The sequence below is a fragment of the Sceloporus occidentalis genome, unplaced genomic scaffold, assembly GCF_023333645.1.
Source record: "Sceloporus occidentalis isolate IW3139 unplaced genomic scaffold, rSceOcc1.0.p SCAF_195, whole genome shotgun sequence".
Lineage (NCBI taxonomy): Eukaryota > Metazoa > Chordata > Lepidosauria > Squamata > Phrynosomatidae > Sceloporus > Sceloporus occidentalis.
The window spans coordinates 1,470,112-1,491,812 of record NW_028317175.1 but is presented as its reverse complement, the minus strand read 5'-3'; the positions used below and the strand labels follow the sequence as shown (position 1 = coordinate 1,491,812).

At 38.0% G+C, this 21,701-nt stretch overlaps 1 protein-coding gene across 3 annotated transcripts in view; it reads left to right on the top strand.

Annotated features, from left to right (window-relative positions):
- Positions 1-3,756: 3,756 nt before the first annotated feature.
- LOC149278309 (myosin-11-like) overlaps positions 3,757-21,701 on the top strand; it is a 39,118-nt gene continuing 21,173 nt past the window's right edge. Inside the window, exons 1-7 of one of the 3 annotated variants that reach the window (XM_089502120.1) lie at positions 3,757-4,098; positions 7,918-8,074; positions 13,959-13,986; positions 17,934-18,036; positions 18,841-18,861; positions 20,544-20,636; positions 21,389-21,452. In XM_089502120.1, coding sequence (XP_089358246.1) covers positions 3,757-4,098; positions 7,918-8,074; positions 13,959-13,986; positions 17,934-18,036; positions 18,841-18,861; positions 20,544-20,636; positions 21,389-21,452 — 808 coding nt within the window. Of the gene's footprint in view, positions 4,099-7,917; positions 8,075-13,958; positions 13,987-17,933; positions 18,055-18,840; positions 18,862-20,543; positions 20,637-21,388; positions 21,453-21,701 lie in introns of all 3 variants that reach the window. The other 2 variants (XM_089502122.1, XM_089502121.1) reach the window with 2 other exon arrangements.

Here is a 21,701-nt window from a genome sequence, read left to right as displayed (position 1 = left end):
ATTTTATCTTATGTCTGTTAATTGTGAGTGTCCTTTTCTTGTGTTGAACTGATCTGACTGTTTCATGCTGCAAGACATTGTCCCCCGTGACCTTGCAGGCTTTTTTGGTAGCCTAAGGGTTAATATACTATATTATTCTATATACCATAGGGGGGGGCACAAACAGCATTAGTTGGAGGGTTTCCTAGAGGATGCCTGGCAGCTCCACCCTCCCTGTTCTTCCTTGACATCCCTCCCACTGTGGAGTATCTCAGTCTATATAGAGGGAGTGCATACTCAGGGGGAATTTGGACTGTCCCAGCAGTGAGCTGTACAGGTTCCAGACTCTGACTCCTTCACTTCATCCTTTGCTTTAGTAATTGGACATCTGTAAGTACTTGCTGGATATACTTAATTGGACTTGGATACCAGTTTCTCAAGAAACAAGCTGATCTGTTGTAACGTATTAATAACTGAATGCATACTATGTAGTCTTAGCTATCTTCAATGGTTTGGTATTAACAGCACTTAAAGTAATTAATAATTAGTAAACATAAATGGTAATAATGTTATCTTTCATGTATACGATATATATATATATTGTGACATTCAGCTGTTATTGTGCAATATTTTTGGAGAATTTTTTTTACGGATATTAATCGTATGTGTTTTGGTAGAACACTGATTGCAAGCCCTTTAGGATATAAATGTTTTTCAAAATCCTGCTTTACCATATGTATATAATGAGAATAATTATGTGTACTGTATGCTTATTTTAACATTACTTATACAACTTAAAAAAAAAAAAAGATAATTGCACCTAAACAATTTTCTAGCTGTAACAAAGTTGCAAAAGGGTTTTCTAATGATAAATTTGCCTTTTAAACTTGGATTAGCGAACACAACGTGCCATTGGAACACAGGAGTGATGGGAGTGATAAGTGGCCTCTGTACGCCTATGAAGATTCAAAATAATAATAGTCATTTGCAAAATTAACAACACTTACACTGTATTCCTAATTAATTTCATATTATTTTAATGGACGAAATCTGCTTTTATTTAAAAAAATAAGGACATTTCTAAGTGACCCCCAACTTTTAAACAAGTATATATATATATATATATATATATATATATATATATATATCACAGAGATACAAGACACACATACAAGTAACTAGATGCCAGAGAGTAGTTATTTTCATATATCTGTTGATTATCACTATGCTCACCGGCATGCTGAAGGAATTATCATTGTTGAATTGTGAAGCTGATATTATCTATAGCGCTTGGATTCCAGATGTGCACATTACAGACACATTTATCTAGATCAAGAAGCTCCTTTTGAAGTGCATATCGCAGTAGAACATTCATTCCTAAACTTCATCACACCGGAGTCAACTTCCTGAGCCACAATTAGGAAAAGGCATTGACTATGTATGACTCCCAGTATGCTTGAACAAGCTTTTGGCTAGTTAGGGATGATGAGATTAGGACAGCTGGATCTCCAGGGGGTTTCCTGTCTATGCCCCCTGTGCTAGGGTAGCCAACTAGTTTCTCCTTAGATGTTGCTGAACTGCTGCTCCCATTATTCATAGCTAGTTTCTGGACCGACAGATGCTGATGTACCTCAACAACCGTTTTCTGTTGGGGGCCTATGGGCTTTGTATATGTTGATGACTATTGGACCCCGCAAGCTTGCCTTGAATCTTCTGCGTAGTATGGTGTTTTATTGTACGCTTGCTTTTGATATTCTATAATTCCCTAAAAGGTATTTGTTATGAACCGGTTATCGAGACTTGGGAAGAACATGTCCTTATATGGTCGTGTGGGCTGAATTCCAGCGGAGAGGACCATTGCTCGCAGCTTCTTTGAACTCTGAATTCCAATATATTCTCTGTAGCAGTTTTTGTTTTGGCATTTTGCTTGGCTTATCCATTTGCTTCTTTAGCACAACATCTGTAGAGATTTGAGCTTCTTTCTGATAGAAAACAGTATTTGTAAACTGTTTACTGTTGTCCAGAACAACCCTGGCAAGGTCCGCAATTAGGAGACACGATGACACGATCTGTAGGAGATTCAATAGAATTTCTTGGTTTTCGGAACCACGTATGAAATGCGTTAAGTAAATAAATTAAATTTGTTACATACCTCAAAATAAACTGTTTAGATCCATGCAAACATGTAGTGGTTTTCCTTGGCTCTTCTCTCCTGAAGCAGATTTGCACATCTTGATATTATTGATAGGTTAGACTTGGGTTATCTGATAACAATCAAATACATTTCCATTTATTTGTGAATTTCTTAACAGTTTGATTTATTTTTGTGGAAAAACATTGGATTGTTCCGTTTTGTCCCCTTCTTCTAAAAAGCTCGGATGTAAATTGAGTGGATTATATGGATTTTGGACGGATTTGGGGCTTGGGAAACTGCCCCGTTTGCCCTGTAGACAGGATCCTTAGAGTTCTGTTCATTTTTTATCATACATTGCAGATCTAGAAATACTTAAAATTTGATAAGTGTCTGGAGAGATTACGTGAATTGTTTCAGGTCCCGAAGCACTTTGCTTCTCAGGATAACAGGGCAGATCTGTCACCATTATTGGTGTGACCCCCATGCATTACTTTGATCTTTGCTCGTACTTTTCCTGTCTTATCCTTAAGCAGATCTTTCCTTTGAGTCTGGTCCCTAGTCTTGAGATTGATTAATTACTTTCAGGATCTGATGGGTTTTCCTGGACTTAACTTGGAGTAGCTTTGTCTTTGAGTTCCTAAACTTTGCATACAATGCATTTCCTTGGTTAATGTGACAATTAAGGACCGCAGAGCACTAATGTATATAGTCAGCTTTAAAATGAGAATATGTTTACTTTACATTTTTTAACTAAAACCTCTAAGTTTATGGTTTGTTTTGGCCGTATTGGTCTAGAACAGTGAAGACGTAAAATATTTATTATCAGTTAAGCAACACTGAGAGGTTCACACATGGTACTTAAAACAGCGAGGAAGTGTGGGCGACATATGTTAGGATAATGCGGAATACGGTTACAGTTTAAATACCGTATTGTAAACGGTAAACGAAGGGTAGAACGTTCTTAAACATGCATCAGATGTAACCAATGGCAGCCCTTTGATTGATTTGTCTAATGCTGCCTCCAAGATATCACAAACTGGGGAGGACTATCTATGGAGTATAATAAATAAAGTTTAGGGATTATCTTGCCAGAAAGGGAACACTTAGGCTGTGCGCCTAAAGACGGACTCCGTATAAATATTGTAAGTACTTTAGGACAGGCCACTTTGGGTACTCCAGCTGCTGTGTACTATAACTCATATGACACTGAGCCAGCCAGCAGCTGGGGTACCATCGATGGCACATCTCAGGTATGTTTGTTTCCTTTGATCTATAAAAGCGCCTTCTTGAATAGCGTATCTGTTCACGTCTGAAATGGCTTAATTGGCTTGTGCTCACAAAAGACCCTTAATTCTTGACAGGACAGGAAAGTAATAGAAGGCGATGGCCGTGATCCAGCTTTGAGCTTTAATTTTATTCATTTGCCATCATAGTCAATTTATTGTTGAATATTTGATCTACATCAAAGTTAGGCAACACACAGCTGCTTTCTGGATGAGACTAATGGGAGTAGTAGTACATTTAAAAACAACTGAGTTCTTAAGCAAACTGGATTATGCTGTCTCTTATAATCGTACCACGAGAAAAAAAAATCATGAATTCACTTTCTGCCCTTTTTTTTTTTTAAACAGGTGACAGTCAAAATGTCGCAAAAACCAATGAGTGAAGATGAAAAATTCCTTTTCGTGGACAAAGACTTCATCAACAGCCCGGCAGCTCAAGCCGACTGGACAGCCAAGAAATTGGTCTGGGTCCCCTCTGAGAAACATGGATTTGAAGCAGCCAGCATTAAAGAAGAAAAGGGGGATGAGGTGGTGATTGAGCTGGCAGAAAACGGGAAGAAAATAACAATGAGCAAGGATGATGTCCAAAAGATGAACCCCCCAAAATTCTCCAAAGTGGAGGACATGGCGGAACTCACCTGTCTCAACGAAGCCTCCGTGCTGCACAACCTGAGGGAGAGATACTTCTCTGGTCTTATTTATGTAAGTCGCACAATACACCTCATCACACATCATCGTTTCATGTTAGAACATTCAGGGCAGCTGCAGCACAGAGTGTTGGCATCATGGTAGGCCATATAGAAACACAGAACCATTCGGCCCATCTAGTCTGCCAGTGTTTCACGCTCTAAAGGCTCAGACCATAATCAGTCCTTGGTGTCACCTAAAACTCAGGGCAGCTTTATGCCCATCCCCTGCATGTTTCACTTCCCTCGCTGTATTAGCCTCTACCACTGCTGATGGAAGGCTGTTCCATTTCTCTACCACCCTCTCAGTAACGTAAACTTTACATTATATCTAAGCCCATAACGCTCTAGTTTACGACCTCTTGTTCTCACATTTCTCCTTATTTAATGTAAACTTCCCTCTTGTAAATCCCTTTAAGTTTTGTTTTGCACCACATTAGAAAAGTTGTATAAACATTAAATGCAAAAAAGTAAACAAATAAAACAGTTTAAGTGTGCCTATGTACAAATATTACGGTATATGCTCCCTATATAAGAATGCAAATGCAAGGTATTCTGGCAATTATCACTATTAGAATTAAAAATACTAAAAAGGTGAAAAATCTCCAGCAGTTTTTACACTTATTGCAGCTAAAAGACGCTTGAAATATATTAACTTAATATATATATACCCTGAGACCCTGGAATTGGAACAAAAACCCAGAGAGTTCCCAGGAATGACTGTAGGCAATTACTCGACATTAATGCTTCCGTTATATAATAGGTTGTCTAGGCTTATACAATATTTTTGGTATTTCAACAACTCCTAATGATATAAAATGCACGTGAAAGGGTTAAGGGAGCTTTAGGTGTTAGACCTGGCAAGGAGGTTGCTAATGCCAGTGTTATTTCATGCATCAAGTTTTGCAGACTAATCTCATAGTATCAACGTGATACTTTTCAAATTTTGCCCCAGAATCTTTATATCGTTTATCAGGAAAAATGGGCATGTTTTCCCATGACCATTTTTTGGAGAATTTATAACAAAAATCACTTTTCATTAAGGTGGGGGAAGGGTGGTTCTCAGATGCAAATGGTTCTGTATGTAATAAGAAAAATAATAATAAATAATATGTAGGAAAGATAACTGCCAATTAAATTAAAGTGTAAAACACGATCACAGCTTTTAATATAGTTTGCCTGTCTACAGGGCATACATTAAATAAATAAAAAAAACAAAAACAAAATGAAAAACAAATGTATTGTTCACCCTCCACCACTTCTGCTGGGATGCTCTTCCACTTAACTACCTCCCTTTCAGTAAAGTGAATCTTTCTTACATTACACCTAAGCCCCTGACCCTCTTGTTTTATATTATGGTCTCTTGTTCTAATATTTTTGCTCCTTTCAAATAAACTTCCCTCCTGTACTTTATTAAACGCATCTATCACATCCCACATTTCTCTTCTTTCCTCCATGGCGTACATATTATTGATGGTAGTTACCGTCTTGGTGTAGAAAATATAGGTGTAAGCGTAGTTCTACTATGTATTTTGATGAAATATTATTGTATTATCAATAAAATCTACTCCAGAAAAACAAATTGAATTGAAACATCATCAATAATCCTTAAGCGTACTTTAGCTGCAGACAGTTATGATACAGTTTGGCAGAAAAAGGTAGAAATTGGAATACCGTAATGTTTCGTATTCTGATGACTGAGAACAAACAATGAACATCATTGTAGTATCGGGCAGGATTAAAGGGATTCTGAACCAGAGGCAGTACATTGCTTGTCCTGTGTTTTGGGAAGATGTCCCAGAATTATAACAGTCTTTACAGAATTCCACTTTTCCCGCAGGGGCAATAACATTTATCTGTGTTTTCTTATGTGAATTTCCTGATCTGAAGTTATGCCTGCAAATGCTGACATGCCCAACAGATTGTCTGCCATGATCTTGTGCCCTGACTGGGAAGAACGGGTCCAAAAAAAAAAATCTTCCCACAATTAAGCCTGTCCTAAAAACTGTCCTGGCCACATATTATTTAATTTAACTCTGTCTTACATTAAATAATATTTTATGTAATATAATATTTTGATTAAAAATAATAATATAATATATATTATATATATAAAATATATATAAGAAAATAATGTATAAAGTAGAGGAAAGCCATATTAAGATAGAGGAGAGAACTGAGCCATCCGTGTCCATAAAGTGAAACTATACATACGTCTTTGTAAAGACATATTCTAAAGACTATTCTAATGTCCAGCATTTTGGAACCACATAGGCTTCCTTTCTCTCTTTATTGGGCTACCATTTCTTGTATGTCAACCACTTGCTGGCCATAGTGGAAGATAACACAGCATCTCTTAGCCAATACTCAATGTCATAATTGACCGACTTTTATCCAAGTGTTATCATAATGAATCTAAATTTCCAACATGAAGGCTTTTTTCTGAGTAGACTCCCATGCAACATGTTCTTGATACTGTAAGTTTTTTCCCAGACAGATGTTACGAAGTGTCCGTATACTGGTTTCAAAACAAGGGTCGCAGTAATTGTTTTTTCTGCAGGTAATTATCACCAGTATCCTTTTCTACTGGTACCATTTAATTCTAGTCCCCAAGGTTTCCTTATCAGAGATACCTTGCTAAGTGATGGCTAAGAGAACAGAAGTTAGTAGAAGTGGATCAGAAGTTAGTACTTGAGCTAAAAGCATATAAATAACTTCCATGTTACATAGGGTATATTAGCCATAAAATACAACCATCAAGACAAAAGGGCTTTACAAACCCACTCAAACCGTTGTCACCTTTATGCAGTCTCCATCTCTACCTAATTTATTTGGTAGAAGGGCTTAATTGGGTGTAGATGACATCTTTAGTTGTCCAACATAGATATAGATCTGTTGTTGAAGTCGACAAGAAATGACAGGTCATAGATATGCTAGTACCTTATGGTATTTTGGTGTTAGGTACTTCGAAGAATTAGGAACATAGGTTTAGGAGCACCGCAGCATCTATGTTCGCGTGCCAACGGCGCAAGGCCTTCACACATTGTGATCATAACTAAATTGTAGGCACACGTGTTCCGCTTCACATGGTTACTCACATCTTCTGTCAGTTTTGACAACTGGCCTTTAGGTTACTTGGTGTTTGGTTACATAGTACCCTACCAGTTAATAAATCTGATCCATGACTATTATCCAAAAGACCGGGAGTGATAATGATCACCTCAGTAACACGTCAAGTCTTTTGTCCTCTACGTTCCTCAGACATAAACCAGCTATGTTCTGTCTGCTTCTGAATACCAAGCAAACCATACATACCATCGCTTTTAACAAGTTCTTTGTTTTCCTTATAAGGCCAAGTAAATCGAGATCTTTGTACCCCTATGCGAAAGCAACTCCCAGGTGCCAAAAACAGGAATTCCAAACAGAATTCTCTTTTCAAATGGTAACAAATGTATGGACTTATCAAGAAAAATATTTGCATTTTGAACTCTGGACCTTCTTTTCTATTCCTATATAATATGTTCTAATAAAGTAGATTTTTAAATCTCGATTGTTTGAGATCTCCCGGTGATATTTTCTTTTTTTTGGGGGGGGTGGAGACAAAACGTAATATATCCCAGCAGCCGGGGAGGCTTAGGTACGAGAAATAGGTTTTTTTGTATTTAAATGAAATAATGTGGATCTACCTCATCCCTAGCAGCAAAATATTCTACAAACATTTGAAAACACCTAATGTAATACATACATTACAATGTAATAAATGTATAAAATATATATATAATATAAATAGATGATAAGATTATACTAAAGGTTGTTTTTTCCTTTTCTTTTATAGACATATTCTGGGCTTTTCTGTGTTGTGGTCAATCCATACAAGTTCCTTCCAATTTATTCAGAGAAGATTATCGATATGTACAAAGGCAAAAAAAGGCATGAGATGCCCCCCCATATCTATGCCATAGCAGATACGGCATACAGGAGTATGTTACAAGGTGAGCTATTCTTTGTATCTGTGCCTTTGATGATAACATTGTACATTTAGTGTTGTTGTCCTCTTCAAAAGTGACCCTTTCCGTTTTCTCATTGAATAAATAAACAGCAATACCTTTATAATATAAAAAAATCAGGGTAAATAGAAAACATGAAAACTCACATTATTTCAAGAATGTATTCATAAAATAATATAAAAGTAATAACAAAGTAAACCAATAGCTTTTATCGTATATGATCAATTAATCATGGAGATATCTTATGGAATATAGAAAGTTCCATAGTACATCATTCAAGGTAATTTGACGGTTTTAGGGTTTTTTTTGCTCATTGCGAAAGTTAGTGCATACCGGAATGTTGCTGGCCCTTTAAAGTATAAATATTTCCATATGTTTTTCTGCCAAAGGGGACATGGTAAGGAATCCATGCTGGAAGTCTAGCTGTTTTCCCAGCGTGAAGCCACATAAAAATCTAAAGAGTGACATTACCGTCTCCCTAACATGAGACTCAATGGCCAAGAAAACAAGCCGTGAAATGATTTCCAATCAATGTTGCCTTTTTTGGAGGGGACCAGACTCTAAACATAAGTAAACTATTTATTTGGCAGGATGGTAGCAAGATGAAGGCTTTTGTAGCTTTATTATGGTGTAGTTAATGAAATGTCTTCCAGAAGAGACCAGATGTTCAAATGTCAGGGATTTCTTTCCAATCAAAATTGAGCTTTTGGGTGTTTAAAAAGAATGTTTTATAAATAACTTTAGTCCCTATTAGCGATATGAAGTATAAAGAAAAATGTCTCTTTTAAAGTAAAGGGTATTCCAGACATGGACATTCGACAGACGTAGCTGAGGATGTGTTTGGTTTTTGTGTTGCCCAGGGCAGCGCTATATATGTAACCCCTATATGCCCTCAAGACACGGCTCGTCGGGATGTGACATCGTATACTGGTGCTCTTAAAGGCACAGTTGCACAGCCAAGGGGACTACTGGCCCCCTTGACCTAGGCTAGGATACATATTACATTACATGCGGCTGTGCGTAATTGAAGGTCCTGATAGTATGCACACTATGGACCATCAGCCCACCTGGTGCCTGGATAAGAGCCCTTTCTTGACATTTGTTTTCTTAAACGGTTGGTTTTTTACACCAAGAACAGAAAACCTCTGATAGTCTAGCTAGTGGGATCCGCACCCATGGAAACAAGTTTAGTTAAGTCCAAACGTACAGCTTTCATATTTAAAATGCGTCGGGTTACTGGCCTTTATCATCCAGAGTAAGACGTGAGTCCTATCTTGACTTTAAGTACAAGCTAGGCAACAATGTGCAATGTCAGTCTGCGGTTGCTAAGGCCAGTAAGGTATTGTCGTGTATAAAAAGGGGCATCAAGTTGCGGGATAAAGATATAATGTTCCCTCTGTATAAATCAATGGTAAGGCCGCACCTTGAATATGCTGTGCAATTTTGGGCACCTATTCTAAAGAAGGATATCATAGCACTAGAAAGGGTGCAGAGGCGGGCTACAAAATTAATAAAAGGAATGGAGCACTATAGTTATGAAGAAAGGTTAACTAATTTAAATCTGTTTAGTTTAGAAAAACTTCGCCTCAGAGGGGATATGATAACATTATATAAATATATTCGGGGCCAATACAAACCATTGTGTGGAAATCTGTTCATAAACAGGACTATGCATTGGACACGTGATCACGCGTTCAGACTGGAAGAAAGGAGATTTAGTCTAAGGCAGAGGAAAGGGTTTTTTACAGTAAGGACAATAAGGATGTGGAATTCTCTGCCTGCAGAGGTAGTTTTATCGGAGTCTCTACAGACATTTAAACTGCAACTGGATGGATACCTGGAGAAACATAATATTCAGGGATATAATCTGTAATTATGGGGAAACAGCTTATTGATCCAAGGAGAAATCTGACTGCCATTTTGGGGTCAAGAAGGAATTTTTTTTCCCTGGTTAGTGCAAAATTGGAAAGAGCGAAACCAGAGGGTTTTTTTGCCTTCTTTTGGATCAACAGCAACAAATTAACAGATATAGGAAAGGCTGAACTTGATGGACGCATGTCTTTTTTCAGCCTATGTAACTATGTAACTACTTTGCCTATAAGGAAACCCAGTCCCATGCACAAAATTAACTGCACATGTGATAAAATGTGTTTTTATTTAGTTTTTGCCTTTTTTTTATATACACTATACAGGCACTGGAAACCTTACTAACCCCAAATAATATGGAATATGACATTCTTGGAGGAAAATTAGATTGGAGCTATGTTAGCTATTATACATATATGGCTCATTTCTAGCTTTCTAGCTTTCAAAAGAAAGATAGACAATGCATTTGATATAATAGCGGCGTTGGTCCTTACTTTTTGTGCACTCAATGGCCAATTTGTTAGATGATCCGTAGAGTTAACGAACTGCTGAAAAGTCACTTGCCTTCCTCTTAACAAACCACTTTGCTGCTTGACATGTGCGAAGAAGAGATAAGGCTGCCAGCATTTCAATGCCTGGGCTGTGTTATAGTTTATACCGCGGGAGGAAATATCCTACAGCACATGTCAAATATAGCAATTAATATATTATAATCCATTGAAAATGAACACAGAAAGATATATCCGCTAGTATCACAATTTAGGGTTTTGGCATCTTTAACACTAACAGATAATTATCTGGTAAATGTTTACCGTAATCGTAAAAATAAATATTTGATGAAAAAAAGAAGTGGTTTGGAAGGTCAGTTTAGATTACATACTGTAACTATTTCACTTATACAGACAGAACATGTATATTAGGAATAGTCATTAGGGCTTTGCTTTAATATCCACTTGGTTTTCTCCGAATCCTCCTTGCGTACCTTTAAACAAATACAAATAGTTTACGCTATCAGCCATGGCTTAGATGGTTTAAGTAACATATGTAATGGTTCTTACTTCAGGGAACAATTAACAAGTAGAACGTTGATCCCTGTTTACGTTTCCTGTTGTATAGAAGATTCTTCCCAAATGACTCCCACACACTAAATATTTTCCAAAGCCCCCGCAGTCCTTAGAGGCGCATGGTTATAAAAACAGAACAATTATGTCAGAAACGTTATTGTCGTTAACGTGTTTTGACATTTGAATCTGTAATTAAATGATGATTTGCTTGTATTTTGTAGCAAAAAAAAATGTATGTAGTTAAAAAAACAAAAGAAACAAACAAAACGTGGGTATGTGGAATTATGTTGGTGGGAAAATGTGGCTTTTAAGAGCACTTCCTGTGGATTCAGCTCAGGGGGGTTTTGCAAACATGAAAGGAAATGGAGAATGCAGACGATAACTGCTTTGCTCTCTGGGCAGGGGGGGCCTCTTGGTTTGATCACTATCCAGGCCCTGGTTCTGGTCACTAATAGACATCTCTAGGAAATCTACTGGTTTGACCTGGAGTTTCCAGGTGAAGTGCTGCTTCCCCGAGTCTCTTGGTCACGTTCCTCTTTCTGCGGGGCAGTGGAGCCACGCCCATCCCCTGGCCGACTCCTCCCCTTTCCCAGCCCATGTAAGACTCTCTCAGTTAGCTCCGCCCTTGTGCACAGCTAGCCACGCCCCTCACGCCACTCCCTCAGAAGATAGAGAGCTCTGGAATGCCCTACCCACCCCAACTCAGTTCTGACGCTGACCCCTATGTCCAGGTCACCCCCCTTGTGCATCCATGAATAGTAAGGAAGTTTAAGACATCTTGATAGTTGTGCTACAAGCTATCCAATCAAATTAACGTTCTTAAAGTCTCTTGCTTTTCCAGTGCTACAACTCCTCCTCGATTAAATAAATATTAAACGTGACATATGTGGCCTAAAGGTCTTTTTAGAATCTAATACCACAAGAATATAAAAGGCTCCCGCAGCGTGATCAGATAACAGTCTCCTAATTATGACAGTTCCTGTGGGTTTGCTCGATAGCGCCAACAGGGAAACGCTACGGTGAAGCTTATTGTTAAAAAATATTCTAGTGTTTTCATTATTTATATTGATATTGATTTTTACTGAGCTCTTCTCGTTTACGTATACCAGCCTGGTAGGGGCCAAGGGTGGCAATGAACCCAATGGTGCCCTGTCCATTGGCACACAAGCCTGTTAAGCATAGTGTTTTTGGAAAATAAAGGGAGGTTTGGGGTCTTTAATGTGTCATTAAATGCAATAAAAACTATTTTTAAAAATTAAGGTACCTTAAAAAAAGAAAGTTATTATAACAAAACTGAGCAGAAGGCCACACATATATTATACATATCATACCTAAATAGGGAACGTGCTATCCTGGATTATCATATCCATGTGGCTCTCCATGATCAGGTTAAATAAATACCCCACTGCGATGGAGAGGGGAGATGTGAGGGAGGCGGGTGTGCTGGCATCCCAGGAGCCCCCCCTTACATTAATGAAGCCTGGTTCAACCTTTATTGTATGTGGCCACCCGATGCAGGTTCTGGACTGCCACTGCCCCTGCTGGCCACCAGCACTCTCACTCTCATCATACCTCCCCTGTCCATCACACCTACTTTCAGCCAGCTCATGTAGCTGGATGGCGGTGCTGGGAATTGTAATCAGCCAACAGATTGGGGCTGAAGGTTGCCCAGTGCCAACCCCTGATCTAGATAGCGGAACATGGAAATACTTTGCACAGAGATTGGTCCCAGTTGCTGCCTTTTATGGTGAAGCTGCTAAGGGTCTGCATCCTCATGATAAACCATCAGATTATGTTTGCGATCAGGCAGAAATAGCTGTTCTGTTGGGAACTGGAAACCTAAAGTTGCTTGTAAAAAGAGAACACACTGCAGCATTTTTTCAGTGTCTTCATTACCCATTAGAGCTCGCCGGAGTTTATAATCCATATTAATATGAAGTATGCAGAACTAAAAAACAAAGATATTATATCAACTATATGAAACATAATATTTTCTAACTCCAATTAGGAGCTTGTTTGCAGGGATTCTGTACATTTCTTCTTTTTAATATTATTCCAATACATATTTGCTACTTATTAGGAATAAAAAGTATGGCGTATCTTAACCTGCACACACTTGCAACACTTCAAACCGCTACCAATTGCTGCCTTTCCAGAGTAAAAAAAGAGAGCCCCTCCACCCCCCGATTTCCAACGAAATAAAGGCCCATTTTAATGTTAAATATTTACATTTCTTTAAAATTCTCATGACAACTTTCTTGCAAAGAACAAGGGCAGAATGCCATGTTACACCAACACGTAATGCACATATATGGTCTGCTGGCCTCCAGCCTCAATACTTGGAGAGACAACAGAGGCAAATGGGAAGTAACATCTACGAAACAAATGTCAGAGCCACCCCCGGTATTATTGTTTTAATTAAAACTAGTTTGTATATATCATTATAAATATAATCTGCTAGTGCAAGTCATTTGTTGTATTGTGTCTTGCAAGAAACACTACTGGCTCATGTACAGTTACTAAAGTAAGAGTGTAATTCTGGTTTCATATATATATAATTATTGATTGTCTGGTACCCTATGGAACCTCCTTCTCTTCTTTATAATGTTCTCACAGCTTGACAAGCGCTGTGCATATAAATATTACTGATGGTATCTTATGGTTCCGTGTGGTCAGGCATTTCCCAGTGGACCTTCTATGAAAAGTGTCCAATTCCTTAGGTGCTTCTGCGTAAAGAAAATAATACCTTGGAATATCGTGAATATCGGTATAATTACGTAGTGGATGATATACCGAAGCCCTGGCAGGCTTTGTTCCAAGCATCTGCTAGAACATTAAGAATGATGTTCTTAAATGCACATTATTTTTATCCACTGGACGTAGTCCATATTTTTATTAGGATATTAAGTCACTTAACTTTCTTTTTCCTTTCCTTGCAGATCGGGAAGATCAGTCCATTCTGTGCACGTGAGTATATTGTTTGTGTCAATGTTACTTTGTCCAGCTAAGCGGCGATTGCAAAGAGTTGAGCTAAATGTTGCTCATAGGTGAAAATCATTTAAAGCCCCCAAATTACCCACACTAGCTGGAATATATTAGATTATAATCCTGAATTACTGAAATAAATGTTTTCATATGTTTGCTTTGGAAAAGATCTCCTACATTGTCACATTTGACCACAGTGATGTTTGACCTCATTATGCTATACTATAAATGTAGACATCCTCGGAGATAACATTCTTTCTGCATGAGTATCATTGCTCTGTTGACGATCAGCTAAATGTTCTTGATACCAAAAAAGTACTCATGGAACATTATAAAACGGATCATTTTCGTGTGGACAGAACTGGAGAATGGAAGCACTTATCCGCTAGTAGGCAGATGGATAATATCAAACAAGATAAAACCTATAAAGAATAGATCTAAGACCGACCCTTTAAAAACACACATCAGTACTGATTTTGTCCAACAGAAAATGAGTAAATCGTATTAATTTCAGTACCAAAGCTATATCTAGGGCTATTGTTTGCTAGGATGGGTCTGAAAGACACACAAAGGCATTGCCAGATAGCTCAAGCATGCCCTCCTCGGTGCGGCACGTGGGGCATTGGACCCTCTTGTCCCGTGGAAGTTACGGCCTTCTTCAACTCTATAAAGACTTTGGAAATACAATTGTGTTTGTACTACTTTACAAAACCTAAAGAATAATAGTTCAAAAGAGAAATGTATTTAATTCACACAATTCCAGGTCTATACCGAGTTTCCGCTCTTTCTGTAGACATTATTGTGACCTTTAGTGCTGCAGAATGCTGTCATGAGTTTCTACCCAGCAAACATTCTGATCCCCTACTTAAGACGGGCCAAAGGGTTTAAGTCTCAATGAGGGAGGTGTATTGGGTAGCCGCGCTGATTTCCCCTATATGCCCTACTCATTTTTTAACTCCTTTCTCTAGCATGTTATACCATCCCCTATTCTCTCAGCTTCTTCTCTCTGGGGTAAATAGCAATAATCTTTGTATGCACCAGTTTATGTTCTTAGCCTTGTCATGGACACTGTTGCCCATCTATGTCCATCACTGCTCTCCACCGTTGGAAATTCTACCTCTTGGTAAATGTATAGTATGTATAGTACAAACCAAACTATTAAACATAGACAATAAAATATATAAGTATAATTACTTTATTGGCAAAAAGTTGCATCAATTTTAGCCAGGCGAAGATCATAGGGGTTCCAGTCCAACAGGGTTAGCCTACAAGTTGTTCTCCAGCTGTATCCATGTTTCTCAGCTACCTATAGGCACACGCCTTATATTCGTCTTGATGCATGTTGTGGCTGGTGAAATTATACCCTACCACTTTTACAACATTGAATAAAGAAATGCTCTCGGAATGTAAATAGCAGTGGGAATGTTCAGGAGCTGTCATACGGTGCAAGGAAGAGGATAGTATTGAATGCCTTGCAGCATAGTAGCACAATTAGAATCAAATGATACCATATATGGTCAAACGCCAAGGGATTTCCAAAAATGCTGAGAAACCGTACTTCTTTCCTGGGAGAAAGGAAGTACAATTCAAGTCACTATGACCACAGGCTAACCTTTAACTAGTAAAACAGCTCAATGTTCACAAAGGAGAGTTAAAATGCTTTGCTCCAAGATATATATGTATTGGAAAAGCTGTAATAAAATGTCTGGTTCTACTGGAAACTTTGGCATGTTTCCCACAAGATTTTTATTTTTATCTGCAAATTCCAGGACCATATAAATGGAAAGACAGTGATATACAAGCAAGGATTCCTTAAACATCGACATTCAACACAAAAGCCTGATTTTTATGTCTAGAATGGTTACAAACCTGCTTATTTCATGTGTTTTGGGGGGGAGGGGTTAAGTTAATAAGGGTTTATTAATCTGTAGAAGATGATCAAAGCATTCCAACCTGAGCTTGTTAGTCAACCCAAAATTAAATGTAGGACAATCAAGGAAATTTTTAAAGGGGCTCCATAAGGGTCATCTAAACAGGGCGCAGAACACAAAAAGAAAAAAACCTATATATGTTTCATAAGCAGATATACTAACAAATGGGCAGCATCTCATAAATCAAAAGAATAAAAGCATATGTTTGTGATATTGACCAGTGTTAGCATGTACAAATGAATGATTATGACAATTGGCATAGAGCAACGCATGTTGATGATGCATAAGTATAGTACAAATAGAAGAGAAATCAGTATTCTTTTGCACAATATAGAGCATATTCTTGCAACTCTGGTAGCAGAAAGGATATTCTTTATATGCTTTGCTGTCTCTGTAAGTACTGTTTAAGTAACCGAGACCATAGCTGAACCTCCTTATTCATATTCTAACATTTCATGATAATGTTAGATGTTTGCAACATGCATATCATTAAAGAACGTGCGCTGATAACAATGTTCCTAAACATATGAAAGTAGCCGCAACAAGCCAGACCACAGACTATTTATTAATCCAGAACCAGCGACATCAATTATCCCTAAATAAACAGTATGGGAGCTTATATAAACAGAGGCCACACTATGTAGCTTCAGAATTAAAACTGTTTATACGACATGTTGATCTTCTTCTTATGTTCATTCAACACTCAACAGGATTAAATCAACCATGGTTCTTTTTCATACGAATAGACATTAATCAAATGAAACACATTATATGTGTGGTTATGTAGACGTACCTCCCTGTTGTCCTCTTTTTGGGAGGGACAGTCCCTTATTGGGGCCAGACTCCTTCTGTCCTTCTTCTGAGATGTCTCTTTTCTAGGTGCTCAGAACGTTTGTGCAGTATGAGTGTCCCGCTATGTCCGACAGCCCTAAAAGTCAAGTAAAAGAGCAATAAATTGATTTGTAAATTTAAAAAGGGAAATGCAATTCTTCCTCCAAACACTAGACGCCCTGGTGGCTTCAGGTAATGGCCCAAAAACTCTACATCAGAGCAGCCGGTCAGTTTAACTGAGGCCCCTTTTTACAAGCCCTTTTCTGGTAGAACAGGATAGTTATAACAAAAAACTAATTTATCTTGGCAAGAAAAAACTAAATTCAATCACAAAGGTTTATTGATTCCTATTAAATTATAACATTTTCTTAAATAACCTGCCTATTGGGGAACCCAAGGCCGCTAAATAAAGAATTTTGCTAATAGTTATAATAAGTAAACCGGTGTAGTCATCACTTTAAGGAGCACAATACAAGTTACCGGATCAAGACACACTGCCCAGGGTACACAGAACAATTCTGTTTTCTTTTAATAAAAAACCTATCAATCTTTGAAATGGAGAAGAGACATCAGCGCTCATTAGACAAGCATTTTAGGCGCCATTACTGGCAATCAAGACAATGACATTCTTGCCGAACTGTCTTCCCTTTGTTTTAGAGTAAATTAGCTCATGTCCATAGGTCTTCTATGATCTCAAACCAAGTAGACAGATCAAACAAGGTGGCATCATACTGGCTTCGCAAATTACTCTCCCGCTCGATTATAAATAATGAGTTGGATTCAGCGCAGGGAGTAAACCCATCACAATTTATTGGATGGCAATCTACCCATAGAATGAAGCGGCAGAAGGTGAGATGACCAACAGTGATACACATTGTATCAATTAATGAATTTAAATGTATTTGTTTCTGTATGAGGATCGTTATTGCATGCGTTACATGCGATAGACTTATCTATAGCATTGAATTAAGCCCAATGTCGCTCGTGTTATCCGTATCAGGATTAACAGAGGGCGGTTACACCGAGAAAGGGTTCCCAGTAGGGTTTCTCGCCTGGATATCCATTTGGTATAGTACCGGACCCATGTTTGTTTGTTTAAAGTTATAGCAACAAAGTATTAATGGTTGTCTAATGAGTTCAATTGTTATGTTTTTGTTTTTTTTCCAGAGGTGAATCCGGGGCAGGTAAAACAGAAAATACCAAGAAGGTTATTCAGTACCTGGCTGTAGTGGCTTCCTCTCACAAAGGGAAGAAAGACACCACCATAACGGTAAGCAGGGTTCCCTAAGTCTAAAATTATACCCGTACCTCTTACCTGGTTACTCTCGGGGGATTGTTACCACAGCACCAGCTGTTTCTTCTCCTGCCAATTTACCGACATGTTGACCATGTTTATGGAACAGTATAGACTACGATAAAAATAACTTTAACGTGCTTCCATTTAACATTTATTGCCTTACGTTGGAACCCCTTTTTTGAGTCCCCGCAAACCTAATATATCTCTAAAAAGCCAGCGGTACTGCACCTTTACTGTCCCCTCTAGGGTGGGCAAAGCAGTATACCATCTCTGCTTGAGCACAGTAAGAAAACCAAAAGGATAATGCCTACCGATATTCAAGCAGGGATATCATTATATTATTTGTAACCTGGTTGCCATTTTAGCGCCTTGTTAAGAATGACCTTCTTCTGTTAGTGGCTAGAATATAAATATCACTTAAATGATGCTTTCAGAGGATTGCCAAGCCGAGAGAGAAATCTCAATGTATCCTTTCTGGTAAAATATCAGGTAAAATGTACGTGTAAGTAGCGTAGTATGGTATATAAAATATTCTTTTAGTTTGAGTCACTTGTTCTAGATTTCAATGCTTAAAACACCCTGTATAGTTGGCAGGGGTCAATATGACATCATTATGACATCATATAAGTTTGTTATCATCAAGTGATTGCCTCTTATTGTGTTTTGTTTTCCTTCCAAGCGTCATTTTTGTTATAGTTCTATAAAACAATAGGGTCAAAATGTATTTTAATGCAAGGATAATTCTGACATTTGTTTTACCGCGTTATTCAACTACAGCAAGGCCCGTCTTTTGCATACGTGAGTAAAGTAGATGTGAAGTGTGTGTGTGATGCACTTGAGTGGAATCCTGCATGCTATTGTTGCACATACTCAATATAATCAGTGGTGGTGGTGTTTAAAAAATGAAATATAATATTCTATCACAAAATGCAACAATAGTATTTGTTTTTAACACATATTCAACTGATTGGTGTGGAACTTACATTTTGGGTTTGTTTTTTTTCTTTTTTGACAAATCTAGAGATTTGGTTCTCATCCACTATTATTATAAAACATAACTTGTTTAATATAATTTAAATTTGTGAGCGCACGCCAGGTAAATTGTATCAATCTATAAAACGAAATATTATTTGCCGTCGTTAATAACAATGAGTGGCTGGCTGCCCCGCACTGTTCTTGCTATTGAGTCCTTAATTTATGGATCAGCCTTTAAAACTCACCCAGGCTTGGTTCGGTTTAAATAATGGACGAGAACCACAGATCTAATGTCAAACCATATATAACTTATTCGAACTTTTTGAACTTCTCATCATCCTAAAATGATCCGCCTGAATTTGTAATACAAAACCTTCTACGGAATAACGGGCATCCGAGGTTGAAACGTATAGGACTTGTGACGTAGTAATGGCGTTTGGCACTAGTTATTCTAAAATGCATGTTAAGAAGTGGTATTTCCGACTTACCTTGCATGAGTGCATGCTTTTTGCTGCTTGCTATAATACTTGTTTGTTTGAACATAACTTTGAAGACACAAAATGTTGGGGTCCCCCTCGTTGCTGTGTTGAGGATACAAAGGCTGAGCCAAAAAACCGCAAGGTGCAAATTCCATACAGAAATAAGAAATTGTAGATCTTATTCATGGCTCCTAGTGTACGGCGCTACTGCATATGATGGCGCTATATAAATCAATAATTAATAATAACAGTAAAGCACCTTGCCAGCCCTCCCCTGATTTCTACATAGAGAAAGACATTAATAATTGAGCTGTGGTTTGTACATAAAGCACCCACTGCATTTTATAGTTGCTGCAGCGCAGAATGAGTCCTGAAATTGACTCCATTGCTATGGAACTTTACAATGTCTGCCATTCTGCAGGGAAATATCAGCTCCCAATAGCTGCCTGGCATACTGCATATGACTGCGTATTACTGCGTATTACTGCATAGCTATTGTCAATAATAGCACTCTGTATATCTTTTGCATGCAAAATCAATGAAATCGTTCAAGGACATTGATTTATTTTATTTGAGGACTAGATATTGCTGCCTTTAACGCTACTTACCCTTTTAGAACCAAAGAGGACAGCGATGCATTCAAACAATGTGTTGCTAACTCTTATGGCAATAAAAGACTAAGCGCAGAAGACAAGCTGCTTCGTGGCTCTGTCGCTTAGACCTTCCAATAACATGGCCTATTGCTCTTTACGGGTCATCGGCTTATTAGCTAAGCGGATCCTATATGCCTAGAATATTAAACATTTGATTCGGTTTTGTGCCCCAACCTTCTGAGAAATGATACAACATGATGATAGTAAATTGGGTCTGTTACATAGTTTATTGAGACTTTGTTCCACTGCTATATATAAATATATATGTATAACACTTGGATCCCATGTCGATGCATATAGTATATCCCCAACCTTTCCCACTTTTTTATAGTTTTTTTTTACACTTGTTAACAATGGTTGATATGAATTCCAGGGAGAGCTGGAAAAACAGCTACTTCAGGCCAACCCAATCCTTGAAGCTTTCGGTAACGCCAAAACTGTGAAGAATGACAACTCCTCAAGATTTGTAAGTAACACAAATGTCTTCTATATGCAAAATAAAGTTTAGCAGAGTGTGGCCAACAGACAAAACATGACCGACGGGTTTGAGATGAAGATATCTTGAAGCATGCACCTAACGTTCACACTGTATATAGTTCACGTGTTATCGGTAGATATTTTTGTAAAGCTGACATTTTTGTTTAGATGCTGTTTATTTTAAAAAATTTATACACCTAGATCAGTCGGAGATAAATTAAAAAGATACTCCAGTGCCTTCTGCAGCCCCACCAACATAGAATGCACCTTAAAGTACTTTAAGATGCATTCTTCAGCTGAAAAGTCCTCTTGCCTTTAGGAGATGCTGCAGATCCACTGCCGCCTCCAGTATTTAATTCCCTGCCACTCATTGGCAGGAAAGCGCTTCCATTGACTCTTCCCATGCTCCTGGGGGTCTCATTAGACCCCCTGAAACCCTCGCGCACTGGAGTATACTGTGTGTGCTTACAGGTAAGCAGGCGATGTGATCGGCCAAACATATCTATATGGAAGCAAATGACAGGGGCTAAAGTTGTTATTATTTAAGTAAAACTACAAGTAGCAGTAAAAGAAATAAAAAAAATATTTAAACCTTAGTCCTTCTCTAGCAGGATCCTGGCATCCCTACCGGTATTGTATTTTTTATGGTTTTGTTCACTTTACATTGCCGTTAAATCTTCAGGACACAATAGCATTAATCTCACTCCTAATTTTCTAATTGTCCTTTTTTTTAATGTTTAGGGTAAATTTATTCGGATCAACTTTGATGTGACCGGCTACATTGTTGGAGCCAACATAGAAACCTGTATCCTTTTCCATTAATCGCAGAAGAGAGCTTGAGGTCAGATGAACAGATACGCGCTTATGTCTAATTAAGGGAAATACCCACAAGAGAAATCTAAACAAAAGGAAACTTGAATATTGTTTATAGAGACACGAAATTTCCTTTTCTTCAGCAGAAACTGGTACTCAACCCCTTTAATAATGAGGGAGCGGACAAAAACATTGACATACTGTTAACAGAAGTGGAAATGCATACATTCAGGCCCGGACT